General features: G+C 56.3%; 1 protein-coding gene across 5 annotated transcripts; it reads left to right on the forward strand.

Moving 5' to 3' along the window:
• Positions 1-1,661: 1,661 nt before the first annotated feature.
• Positions 1,662-8,511, forward strand: SPRED3 (sprouty related EVH1 domain containing 3; the record flags this gene model as incomplete). 5 transcript variants are annotated; one of them, XM_080829522.1, is made up of 6 exons in its annotated part: positions 1,662-1,852; positions 3,024-3,204; positions 4,305-4,473; positions 4,571-4,647; positions 6,926-7,069; positions 7,846-8,511. In XM_080829522.1, 5 exons carry the CDS (start codon positions 3,028-3,030, stop codon positions 8,509-8,511), a joined length of 1,233 nt encoding a protein of 410 aa, XP_080685648.1. The 5 variants fall into 5 exon arrangements, with proteins under 5 accessions (XP_080685648.1, XP_080685649.1, XP_080685645.1 ...); XM_080829523.1 differs by lacking the exon at positions 1,662-1,852 and adding an exon at positions 2,806-2,846; XM_080829519.1 differs by lacking the exon at positions 1,662-1,852 and adding an exon at positions 2,816-2,874.
• Positions 8,512-11,816: the final 3,305 nt, after the last annotated feature.

The raw sequence follows: 11,816 nt of genomic DNA on the forward strand, positions 1-11,816 counted from the left end.
GTCTCTAGGCTCCAAGCTGCAGGTCTTGCCCGCTTTCCTGTCCGTCACTCAGGCCACATCACGCATGATGATTGTAGCCTGTAAGGCCTGCAAGGAGTTCAAACTTCTCTCCCAGTCTTCTAACTTGGCTCGGAGGCCCAGGCCCCGCCCCTGCTCTCTGGTCCCGCCCCTGATTGTCGGTATCGGCCCTCATCACTGGCCCCAGGTCAGGCCACTCCTCCGCAGTATTCTTGTCTAGCTAACCCCCTAGTCCTCACCTCTAACCCTCCGATCCCTCTCTCTGAGTCGATCATTTGAGTCTCGCCCTCTTCGCAGGCAGCGGCAAATTTTCGGACCTCACTCCTAAACTTTTCCTGCTCCTGGTCTACCAGCAGGCTTCAACACTCAGGCCCCACCCCTTTCTCCAACTCCGCCCTGGCCCCGCCTTCGCCCAGAGGTTCCCACTCACCGACTCCTCCAGCCGACCAAAGTTCAGACCGCGGCCCCCTGGGCCCAGGGCAGGGCGGGGAACGGCCGTAGCAGAAAATAACCGAAAAGAACGGGAGTGAAGCGTGCGATCGCAAGTGGGCGAGCCAGCGAGGGCGGACCCCGAGATCTAGGCCCCGCCCCCGGGCTCGAGGCCCCGCCCTCCTGTGAGACAGCTACAGGCCCGCCCATTACGAACCTGGCTCTCCCTTTGAAATATTCATTCCGATGTCTTCTTCCCCGCCCCCAGACCTTGCAGTCCTAGGCCCCACCCCTTTCGAGTGTAATCCTTAGCCCCGCCTCTTTAAAATGCTCCGCCCCCGTCGTTAGTCCCTCCCTCGAAGCTCCGCCCATTACGGACACTCCTACGGAGCTCCTCCCTTTCAGCGCTCTCGTGCGCCCCGCCCATAAGACAATTTACCTCTAAACTCCACCCTTCAGGACCCCACAACATCTCTTCCCAAGACCCTCTCTTTCCTTGGGGCTGCCTAGAAGGCCCATCCACCGCGGAGCCGCACCTTCCATGACGCAAGCGCTTGTACGCGCCCTCGGCGTCCTCACCGACTCTCCTTCCCAAGGCCCTCCGACCCCGCCCCCTTGCGAATGCTCCCATCTCGCCCCACCCCTTTTCGAACTCTACCAGGTACTCAGCTCCTCCCATTTAGAACCCAAAGCAAAGACCCTCACCTTTTTAGAACCCTGAGACCCGGCCATGTCCCGGACCTTTCCCCACATCCTCAGGGATCGATGGCGCGAATAGGTGGGAAAGTGGGGGATCTTTTCTGGATCCGGAGAAAATGGGGGCTGGGGGGCTGTTCTCTGTAGCCAGTGACGGGCTCTAGGACCCAGCGGGCAAGTACGCCCGCCTCGCGTTTACCCCTCCCCCAAGCCGCCCCCTCCCCCTCACCCATCTTCCAGGTTCCCCCTCCCTCCCCCGTCGCCCCGGCTCCCGGTGCCCGTCTCTAGCGCCGCTGGAGCCAGCGAGGGAGCCGGAGCGAACAGGAGGAGGAAGAGGAGGCCAAGTCGCCGCCGCTCGGAGCCCGGCCGGAGCCTCCCAGGCAGGTGCCAAGGGGGGCGAGGGGGCGGGGGCTGACAGACTGCCTGTCCTGGTGAGGGGGCGGCCTGGACCACGCTGCGCCTCCTGCCCACCGGGGCGCCCCCCGGACCGCGGCTGGAGGGACAAGGGGGTGGGGGCCCCCAAACTGCGCGGCAGCCATTTGGGGTACCAGTCTCCATTTGGGGGCCTGGACTTCTGCGAGGATGCCCCATTCATAAAATTCCGAACTGGACCCCCACCATTGAGGAACTCTGGGGACCACTCCCCCAGGGAAACAGATGTATGGAGAGCACAGGCCATTCAGAAATCCCGGCGTCCCATTCCAGCTAGGCCCTGGGGGACCCCTGCCCTCTTTCTCTGCTTCACCTGTTGTCGGGGGAGGCGGGCGGACAAAGGAAGCAGCATCACGTGACTGCTCATTCACAAAATCCCATCCCATTGAGAAAAGGGGGCTGGGGGCGCTGCGACCGCCCCTTCCCCTCCCAAAGGGCCGGGGAAAACCGACAGCCTGCAGGTGGGGGAAGGGGCTAGAGCTGGTTGCCTGGGTCCCTAAGGTTGAGACGCCAGGGTCCCTGCGCTATGTGGTAGTGAGGGGCTGGACGCTGATCCCGATTACTGGGCGGAGGGCTACGTCCCCTGAGCTGGGGGGCGGGGTAAGAAGGTTCTGAAGGATGCTGGGGCGGGGAGGGGGAGGAGGAGGGATCAATTCTCCACCTCCCCTCAATCTCTCCCCCTTGCCTTCCTTCGGCTGGGACCTGAGGGAGCAGGCTTGATTTTTGTGAATGAAATGCACTCTGGTTGTGTCTCGGTCGCCCGTTCCTGGCTTCTTCTGCCTCCATCTCTCTTTCGGCCTCTCTCTGGCCATTTCTGGTTCTCTCGCTTCTCCCTGCCCATCTCCCGTTGCTGGGTGACTCAGTGAGCTTTGCATCCGGTCTCATTCATAAATCCGGGAAGGGGTGGGGGGGAAGAGAGCCTGGGTTTCTCACCCAGCCAGTGGCCTGGGCGGCAGAGTGTGGAGACAGTGTAGGGGGGATCTGGAGCTGAGTTGATGGGCTCTAAGAAAATACATATGCGCAGGCACCCAGCTGTGAGGGGGAACGATGGGTGGGGCTGTGGGAATGTGCTGAGGGATGAGAAGGAGACTGGGTTGATAGGGGAAGAGCTGGAGGGGGAAGGGAAGTGGAAAACCGAGGCTATGGGGGTCAGGATGGGAACGATGGGGAAACAGACGAAGGTGGGTATGGAGAGGACAGGTAGATGTGGAGAAGATGAGCATAGGAGAAAAGAGATGGCATGAGGAAGAAAGAAGCCATGCTGGAAGAAGGTGGGCATGGGGAGGAGAAGGCAGGCATGTCAGAGAAAGTGAGAATCATTGCCTGCGAGTGCAGTGGATCCAGATATGAGGGATGAAGAGGGGGGATGAGGGTTGGGGGAACGCTGAATGGGAGAACGGCACTGCAGCCCACTGACTGTGTTGTACTCATCTCCCCACCCCCTCCAGGTACATGGTTCAGGTCCGAGCCGTGGTGATGGCCCGAGATGACTCCAGTGGGGGCTGGCTGCCTGTGGGGGGCGGGGGCCTCAGCCAGGTGAGCGTTTGTCGGGTCCGAGGGGCCAGGCCCGAGGGGGGGGCCCGCCAGGGGCACTACGTCATCCACGGGGAGCGCCTTCGGGACCAGAAAGTGAGCCACCCTGGGGCGTGGGGGTAGGGTGGGGGTGTGGGGGAAGTAAGGGGATGGGGCTGGGAGTGCAGAGATGAGGTCAGGTCATCTCCCAGCCCAGAATCAAGCCGGGGTGTGGGATGTAGTTTGGAACTGAATATCTGTCTGATGGAGAACAATTGGGCGTTCTGAGAATATCTGGGGGTATCAAGCAGGGCCTGTCCACTGCCGTTGTCCAAAAGGGCCGTCAGGGCAGCCTCCTCCCTGGTCTTGCCCTGCTCCTGCTCCATCCCCCAACCTCAGTCTGTTCTGCAGGGGCCCTGCTAACACCTGACTCAGAACATGTCCTTCCCTCTGCTCAGAGCCCTCCGGTGGCTCCGTCTTGCTCAGAGGTCCTTACCAGGAGGCCCTACACCACTGGCCCCTGTCTGCTCTAAGTATATGGAGGCATTTGGTGGGGGACCATCTGGATGGGTCAGATAGGGTTTACAATCCTATATGTGGGTTCAGCAGGAATATTTTGGGCTGCCTGGCATGATTTGGAAGGACAGTGTTGACGTTTCAGCTGGGGGTGTGGTAGAAAGACTTGGATTATTTGAAAAGGCTTGCAGGACGGCTTGCATTTCAGAGCAGGGGTCAGAAGGAACAATGTAGGGGGATTTGAACTGGTGTGAAGGGATATGGTGATGTTGGGCAAGGATGTGAGGAAACACCTAGGGTGTTGACCAGCGTCCATGGGGAAAGCTATGGGATAAGAATTTTGAGGTAGCATTTTGGGAGATTGTTGGGGCATCAGAAGGAGATTAATGGTAATATTCTGAGCTGTTCAGTAAAGTTTGGGGAGTATTATTGATCAGAAGGAGGGACATTGGGTTATCAGAAGGCGGTATGAGGAAAATATAGGGTTCAAGGGGCTTAGGGGAATATTGGGATATCAGAGGTGTGCTCAATAAAATTGGGAAGTGGTGTTGGGTTGTTGATCAGGGTTCAGGGGTACACCTAGGATTGACAAATGAAGTTTGTGGGATGCTGAAGTATGCAGCTAGGCAGAGGGGTGAGAGGAAGTCACAGGCATGGCTGGAAGGGGGCTGCTGACCTGACCTCCTCTTACCACCCCTCAGACCACCTTGGAGTGTACCCTGAGGCCAGGCTTGGTTTACAACAAAGTGAACCCCATCTTCCATCACTGGAGCCTGGGTGACTGCAAGTTTGGACTGACATTCCAGAGTCCCGCGGAGGCTGATGAGTTCCAGAAGAGTCTGCTGGCCGCGCTGGCTGCGCTGGGTCGAGGTGAGTGGTGCAGGTGGTGGGTGCTGGAGGATGTGGCGGGATGGTGGGAGAAGCTGGGACCCAGGGAACTCACTATCTGCCTCTCTTCCTGCCCTAGGCTCGCTTACCCCCTCTTCCTCCTCCTCTTCCTCTTCCCCTTCCCAGGACACCGCAGAGACCCCCTGCCCTCTGACGGTGAGTCCAGGACACCACTCTGCTGGGAGGGCAGGGGATTATTTCTATTCTCCAAACATTCTTGAGCATCTCTTGTGTATCAGGCAGCATGCCACATGCTGGGGACACAAATTTGGGCCCAAACTATTAATATCAACGTAATGCCTGTTATCCTAGCTTTCCTATTCTGTTGTGGGTCACATATTCATTCAAGAGTATTTATTGAGCACCTGTAAATAAGTAGTGTTTTAGGCACTGGGGATACATCAGTGAACAAAACAAAGTCCCTTTCCTCATGGAGCTTCTATTCTAGTGTGGAAAGGCAGAAAATTAAAAAAAAAAAAAAGATAAGCCATATCTTTTATAGTGAACAAATTAATGACAAGTTCATCCTCCTAGTTACTCAGGGTACCAACCTTGAAGTCATCCTTGACTTTTGTCCTTTTTTATGCTCTTCATCTAATCTCTTGTCAAATATTGGCTTTGCCTTCAAAATGACTAGAATCTGCCTCCAGCCTGGTACTGTCCAACCTCATCTGCCAACCAGAGCATCTCACCAGCCTCTTATTGTTAACTGCCCCCCTCCTATTTCCTACTGTCTAGAAATTCCTCACATGCAGCCAGAGGGACCCTATTGACATCTAAGACAGATCGTGGCCATCCCTCCACTCAGAACCCTTCCAGGGGTGCATCTCACTCAGGGTAAAGGACAAAGCATATAAGATCCCATGCCATTTAGACCCCCTGTTCTCCCTTTTGCTCACTGTGCTCCAGCCACACTAGCCTCCTCACTGTTACTCCAACATGGCAGGCATGTTCCTGTCTCAGGGCCTTTGCACTGGCTGTTACTTCTGTCTTGGAATACTCTTCCCCAAATTTCCACATGCCTCATTCCCTTACTTCCTTCAGGGTTTTATACACATATTGCCTTCTTAGTGAGGCTCTTCCTGAGTAAGCTGTTCAAAACTGTGATGTCCCAATGCTCCCTATCCTGTTCTAATTTTTTCCCATCTTCTAAGATATTTTCCTTATTTCCTTCCTATAGACAGCTTTCTTTCTTTCTTTCTTTCTTTCTTTCTTTCTTTCTTTCTTTCTTTTTTTTTAAGACTTTATTCATTTGAGAGAGAGATAGCAAGAGAGAACATGAGGGGGGCAGCGGAGAAAGGGAGAAGCAAGCTCCTCGCACAGCAGGGAGCCCAACTAGAGGCTCAATCCCAGGACCCGGGGACCATGACCTGAACTGAAGGCAGACACTTAACCGCTTAATCCACTGAGCCACCCCAGTGCCCCAGTATAGACAGTTTCTTATCTGTTAGTTTATTGCTAGAATGCCAGCTCCAGGAGGGCAAAGGATCTTTTGTTGCTTTCTTGATGCATGTCCGAGACCTAAAACAGTGCCTGGTATACAGTACGTGTTCAGTAAATATGTGTTGAGTACATTTATTGAATGAATAAATGCACATAATGTCAGATGTGATTTGGCATTTGCTGGGAACAGTGGGAGTTGCTGAGACTTAGAAGAACAAAACTGGTTCCCTGGGCAGAAAAGCGGGAATCGCAGGGTGGAGGGAGAGATGGGTGGGGCCACAGAAATCCCATGGACAGGGCCCATGTATTTGGTGCTTACTCAAGAAAGATGCTGGACTTCTCATGCTCCATCTTACATCCTTGCAATGGCCTTGTGTGAGCCTGGCATGCCGTAGGTGCTCAATGAATGTTTACTGAAGATAGACGGATGAAGGCAGAATGATGACCCCCACCCAAGCTATAGAAACTGAGGGTCTGAGAAGTGACGTTTCCCTTTGTAAAGGACAGGTGGTTTGGCTGGGAAGGAACACCTTCCTGTTGGGTGGTGGGGCCCCAGTCAAGGTGTGGGGATGGGAATGAGTCAGGAACGTGGCCGACTGGCCAAGGGAGAGGGGTTCTGAGAAGGGGAAAGATAGTTGGTTGTTCCGTAGGTCAGCGAGCGAGCTGAGCAGATAAAGATGAAGGGGTCTTTGAGAACAGTGACCATTTCCAGCTCTTCCTGTTGTTTAGGCATGTGTTATGCCCTGTACAGTGGGTCCTAACCACATCCTTATGAATAGACACTATTATGATCCCCATTTTACAGAGAAGGAAACTGAGGCTCAAAGAGATGAGCTCACTTGCCGGAGGTCACACAACCAGTCAGTGGCAGAGCCGGGGCTTGCACGGAGGCCTGTCAGGCCGCAGAGCTCTCGCTTGCCATGGGAGGGGGTCTATGTGAGGGCATCAGCTGTGCCGGGGGTCCGGCTCTGAGGCCGCCACTCTCCCCCAGTCCCATGTGGACAGCGAGTCCTCCTCCAGTCACAGCCGCCAGGAGACGCCTCCCACCGCCGCGGCGGCCACTATCATCACGGTGGAGTCAGCTTCTGGCTTCGGGCCAGCTACGTCCCCCCAGCGCCGCCGCTCCTCCGCTCAGGTGCGACCTCCCGCCTCCACTGGAAGTCTGGGGCTTGTGGGGGTGGGGAGGAAGTGGGGAAGGGTGCTGGGGTCCAGAGGTAGGTGGGCGCTGAGACCCCAGAAGGACAAGAGACTGCAGACAGATCCTCAGGGATGGTTGGTTTGAGTTCGTGGCAGTGATGGTGGAGAGGGTACCTGGGAACTTAGGTTCCTTGGAGCGTCTGTGTGGGCTTTCCCCGTGTGTCCTGCGCTCTTGGAGATTTTGGAAAGTTCTGAGTTCTGAATCAGAGGGGCTTAGGGGACGACTTAGACAATTCTTCGAGTATATTAGGGAGTTTTTCATACTTGTGGAAGGAGTTCTTTAGATTGGTTAATTCATTAGGTGGGGCATGGACTCCAAGGGGGCTAAGCTCCCTGGGGACTGGATTCCTGTGTCCTGAAGGACATGGCTGGGGTCCCAAGCTCCCGGATCTGGAAGTAGGGGGGGTCTGGATGCTGGGACTTCCTGGGTCTTGAGAGAGGACAGGGCTGAGAGCCTGGATCACTGGGTCCTTAAGGTGTGGGCTTGGTGCCTGGATTCTTTGGTCTGTTCTTGGATTTGAGAAGATTGGGCTGGAGGCTTGGAAGTCTGAATGCCAGACCCAGACACTCAGGATCCCAGGGCAGCTTCCTAAGATGAACGAGGCCTGAAGGCTGGGTCTTTGGATTCTCAAGTCTTCTGAGACTGGGATGGATTGTGGTGGAGCGTGAGGGATCACAGACCCTGCTAACCTGTTCTATCCCTTCACCCCACAGAGCTACCCTCCGCTCCTACCGTTCACGGGGATTCCAGAGCCCTCAGAGCCCCTGACTGGGGCAGGGGGCCTGGGCTGGGGTGGCCGTGGCTATGAGGATTACCGGCGCGCCGGGCCGCCTGCGCCCCTCGCCCTGTCCACCTGTGTCGTGCGCTTCGCCAAGACCGGCGCGTTGAGGGGCACAGCCCTGGGGCCCCCTGCCGCACTACCCGCCCCTCTCGCCGAGGCTGCGCCCCCAGTGCCCCCCGCTCGCCCACCCCCGGGCCCCGGCCCTGACCCTGCGCCTGCCAAGGCTTCCCCCGAGGCGGAGGAGGCGGCGCGCTGCGTGCATTGCCGGGCGCTCTTCCGCCGCCGGGCGGATGGGCGCGGCGGTCGCTGCGCGGAAGCCCCGGACCCGGGTCGCCTGCTGGTGCGCCGGCTCAGTTGCCTGTGGTGCGCCGAGAGCTTGCTCTACCACTGCCTGTCGGACGCGGAGGGTGACTTCTCGGACCCGTGCGCCTGCGAGCCAGGCCACCCGCGTCCCGCGGCGCGCTGGGCGGCGCTGGCCGCGCTCTCCCTGGCCGTGCCCTGCCTCTGCTGCTATGCGCCCCTGCGAGCCTGCCACTGGGTCGCAGCGCGATGCGGCTGCGCAGGCTGTGGGGGTCGCCACGAGGAGGCGGCGCGGTGAGGACGGCCTGTTGGGTCCGGTAGCTGCACCAAGGACCCCAAACTGAGGGTCCAGGACCCTGGACTCCGTTCGGACCCCCAAACCCAAACCTAGGCACACCCGGAACTTGGAGCTTGAGTTTGGATTGAGAGACCCCAGACCTGGAACCTGGACCCCAAACCTAGGACTGAGAGACCCCAGACCCAGCTTCATTGGGATGTCTGTCCAAGAGGTCCCAGGCACCCTGAGTTCTGACACCCCCATCCTGCCACCAACCCCCTCCCTGACCTAGACTGGGGAGACTCCAGGCATCCCCAAACCCTTCACCTGGGGCAGGCTGGGGAGCACATGCATCCCCAAGAGACGCAGGGCCCTGAGCCCCGACTCCCTGTTGAAATAACCAACCCAGACCCCATGATGCCTGACACATGAGCCCTCAGAGTACAGTGAGTCAGGACCTGTCGATACCTGACCCTGCCTGCATACAATTAACTCCCGGATCTTGAGACCATAGAATCCAGATGCACCCCAAATGGTCCCTGAATGCTCACCTAAAACTTGGGGCACCCATATCCAAGATAGCCTTTTAGCCCCCTAGGACCCCAGGGGCACCAAAAACCCTCTCAAGATGCCCTGAGTCCATAGGTGCGCCCAGACATGTGTTCTCTGCCCAAAATGACTTGCAAGACTCATCTCAGAGCCTCCCCATGTTTTCCCCACCAAGATCTAGATGTCAGACTCCAGGATGCTCTGGGAACCAAGGATCAAAGACCTCTGTAGACCCACTCATCCCAAGCCAGTGTTCCCAGAGCTTTGGGTCTCATATATAGGACTCTGAGGTGCCTAATTCTCCCAGATGTAGTACTGAAGGCCCCCAACCCCTTAGGGCCCAAGGCACTGGTCTCAAGTCCTCAGATAACCCTCTTTCAAAACCTCTTAGACTTGGATTTCAAGCCCCAGAATGGCCTGGAATCTTTGGCTGCTTTGTACCCATAGATCCCCAATCCCCTCAAGGCTGGAAGTTCATCTCCCAGATGATGGGATGTTCATGGCAACCCAGGCCTCTCACCCCTTCGCCCCCAGCTCCTGAATTACCCCGAGGTGCTTTGGGAGCACTGGTCCCAAGACCCCAAGGTGCCATTGGTCCCCCAAATTCAGGGCTTAAGCCTACACAACATTGAGATTGTCCCTAACTCAAGACCTTGTTCCGTCCACACCAGAGACAACTGAGGTGCTTCAGGACCGTAGCACCTTCAGATCCCAGATTTCTGTGGACTCAGACCTCTTTAGCCTGATACTCCCTGATACCTGCTGCCCTTGAATCCTGCTGTCCATAAGCCCCAGAAACCCCAAGGTCCCAGACCTCCGAATTTGAACTTTAAGGGCCCCATCCCAAGCCCCCAGCATCTCACAGAACTACTCCTTTACTAGGGTAAAAAACAAAAAACAAAAACAAACCCCATCATCTTGAGCGCATGTTTCTGGATTCCAGGAGCATCCCAGAACTCCACGTCCATCTCTAGGACCCAGCATTGTCATAGATGATGGTGCAAACTGTTTGCTAAGCAAAGACACACAGTCAAGATGGGGGTGGCTGGAATTCCCACCACACTCTGCTGGCTGCACTGTGCACAGAGTGGACACACAGAGCACGCACACAGACACACACACACACACACACACTCACTTACTCCCTTTGCACTCTGTCCCAAGCCCAACCTTAAGCCCCAGCCCTAGTCCAAGCTTTTTATGTTCTGCCCTGTTAACTTCCATCTCAGAGTTGGGGGTAGCTTTGTGAAGCTTGAAAGCCGGTTTCATGGCTCTCTGTGATGCCACAGTCTCTTTTCCCTGAGTGGAATGGGACTTTCAGGGTACCTCAGATGTGATGGCCTGAAGCAGAGGATCAAGGTCTTGGAGCAAGACAATCTCAATGCTGTACGGGCTTGGGACCTGCATGTGGTCCCAAGCATCTGGAAATGTGCATTTACCTTTCTTCATTACCCAGACTTGGATGGCCTTGTAGGGGGTTCAAGGGATAGGTCAAGGGGGTCAGAGGGCTAGATCCTTCTGTCACTTCCTTTAAATTATTAACTATTTATTACATCCGGAACCTGTGAGATTCCGCTCTCCCAACCAGACCCTGGGATGGGTGAGAGAAAAGGGGGATGTCCCTCCCATCCCCACTCTGCCCAGCTCTCGTCACTGTCAGACCCACCAGAGCTGAGGGCGGAGGGACCGGGGGCTGGGGCGGCCTGGGTCCCCATCCCCTTCTCTGTGCCTCGGTCTCCTCCCTTCCGTGGTGGGCGGGGGGAAGCTCCATTCTTAACCTACCTCGTTTTGGGGAGGGGTGGGACGGGGACCAGAGTGCTGTAAGGTGCTGTGGGATCTGCGGATGAAGCGGTGGGAGCTGGGGAAGGTTCCCCCAGCCCCCACCTCCCAGCACCGCCTCTCCCAGGTCTCCCAGTCCTGCTCCCTGCTGATACCCACCTCTGATCCATGATTACTCTTCATCACCCCCAAATCAGGGGTGCATGGAGGGCTGACCCTGGGAGCCAGGAAGACCTCAGACCCTGGAGCCCCCAGGCCCAATTTCCCAGCTGCTTGCCCCTCAGATTGGATGCTTGGCCCCCAGATTTGGGGGAGGCACCCCGACATTTATCTTCCTGATCTTGATTCCAAGCCAGTCTGTGACCTCAATATTGTTATCATCAGTGCAGGCTGCCGTGGCGGGGGAGGATGGGAGCCAAAGACCCAGCCTTGTCATTGGGGAGGGGGCATGAGATATTCGCTCCAAGAAATGTCTGTGACAAAGTCTCAGCCTGTGTCCTTTGTTTGCACTGATGCACCCCATCCACTCACCTTCCTGAACCACCAAACCAGTCGCCTACCCAATTTGTCCTTTCTCCTTCACATCCTTTAGTCCCAAGCAGACCCTCCGGCTGAGTCTTATACATTTAGTCACTCAAGTACACTTACTGAACATCTGTCATATGCCAGGCCCTGTTCTCAGCACCAAGGACAAGGCATCGAACAGAACAGACAAAAATCCTTCCCCACGAGCAGCTTATGAACTTTACAGTGGAGACAATAAATGACATGTTAGAAATGATATGCGCTGTAGAGAAAAGGAAATTGAAGATGGGGGATGCAGTCATTTTTAGCCAGCGTCACCAGGGAGGCCTCACTGAGGAGCTGGCCTTTGAATAAAGCCTTGAAGGAGGGGAGGGAGTCCTGTGGATGTCTGCAGGAAGAACATTCTAGGTAAGGGGGCGTGTCTAACATGTCTAGGTAAGTCTGAAGGACTTCAAGGGAGGGAGTTTCTGGAG

Source organism: Martes martes (assembly GCF_963455335.1).
Source record: "Martes martes genome assembly, chromosome: 17".
In the NCBI taxonomy this organism is placed as follows: domain Eukaryota; kingdom Metazoa; phylum Chordata; class Mammalia; order Carnivora; family Mustelidae; genus Martes; species Martes martes.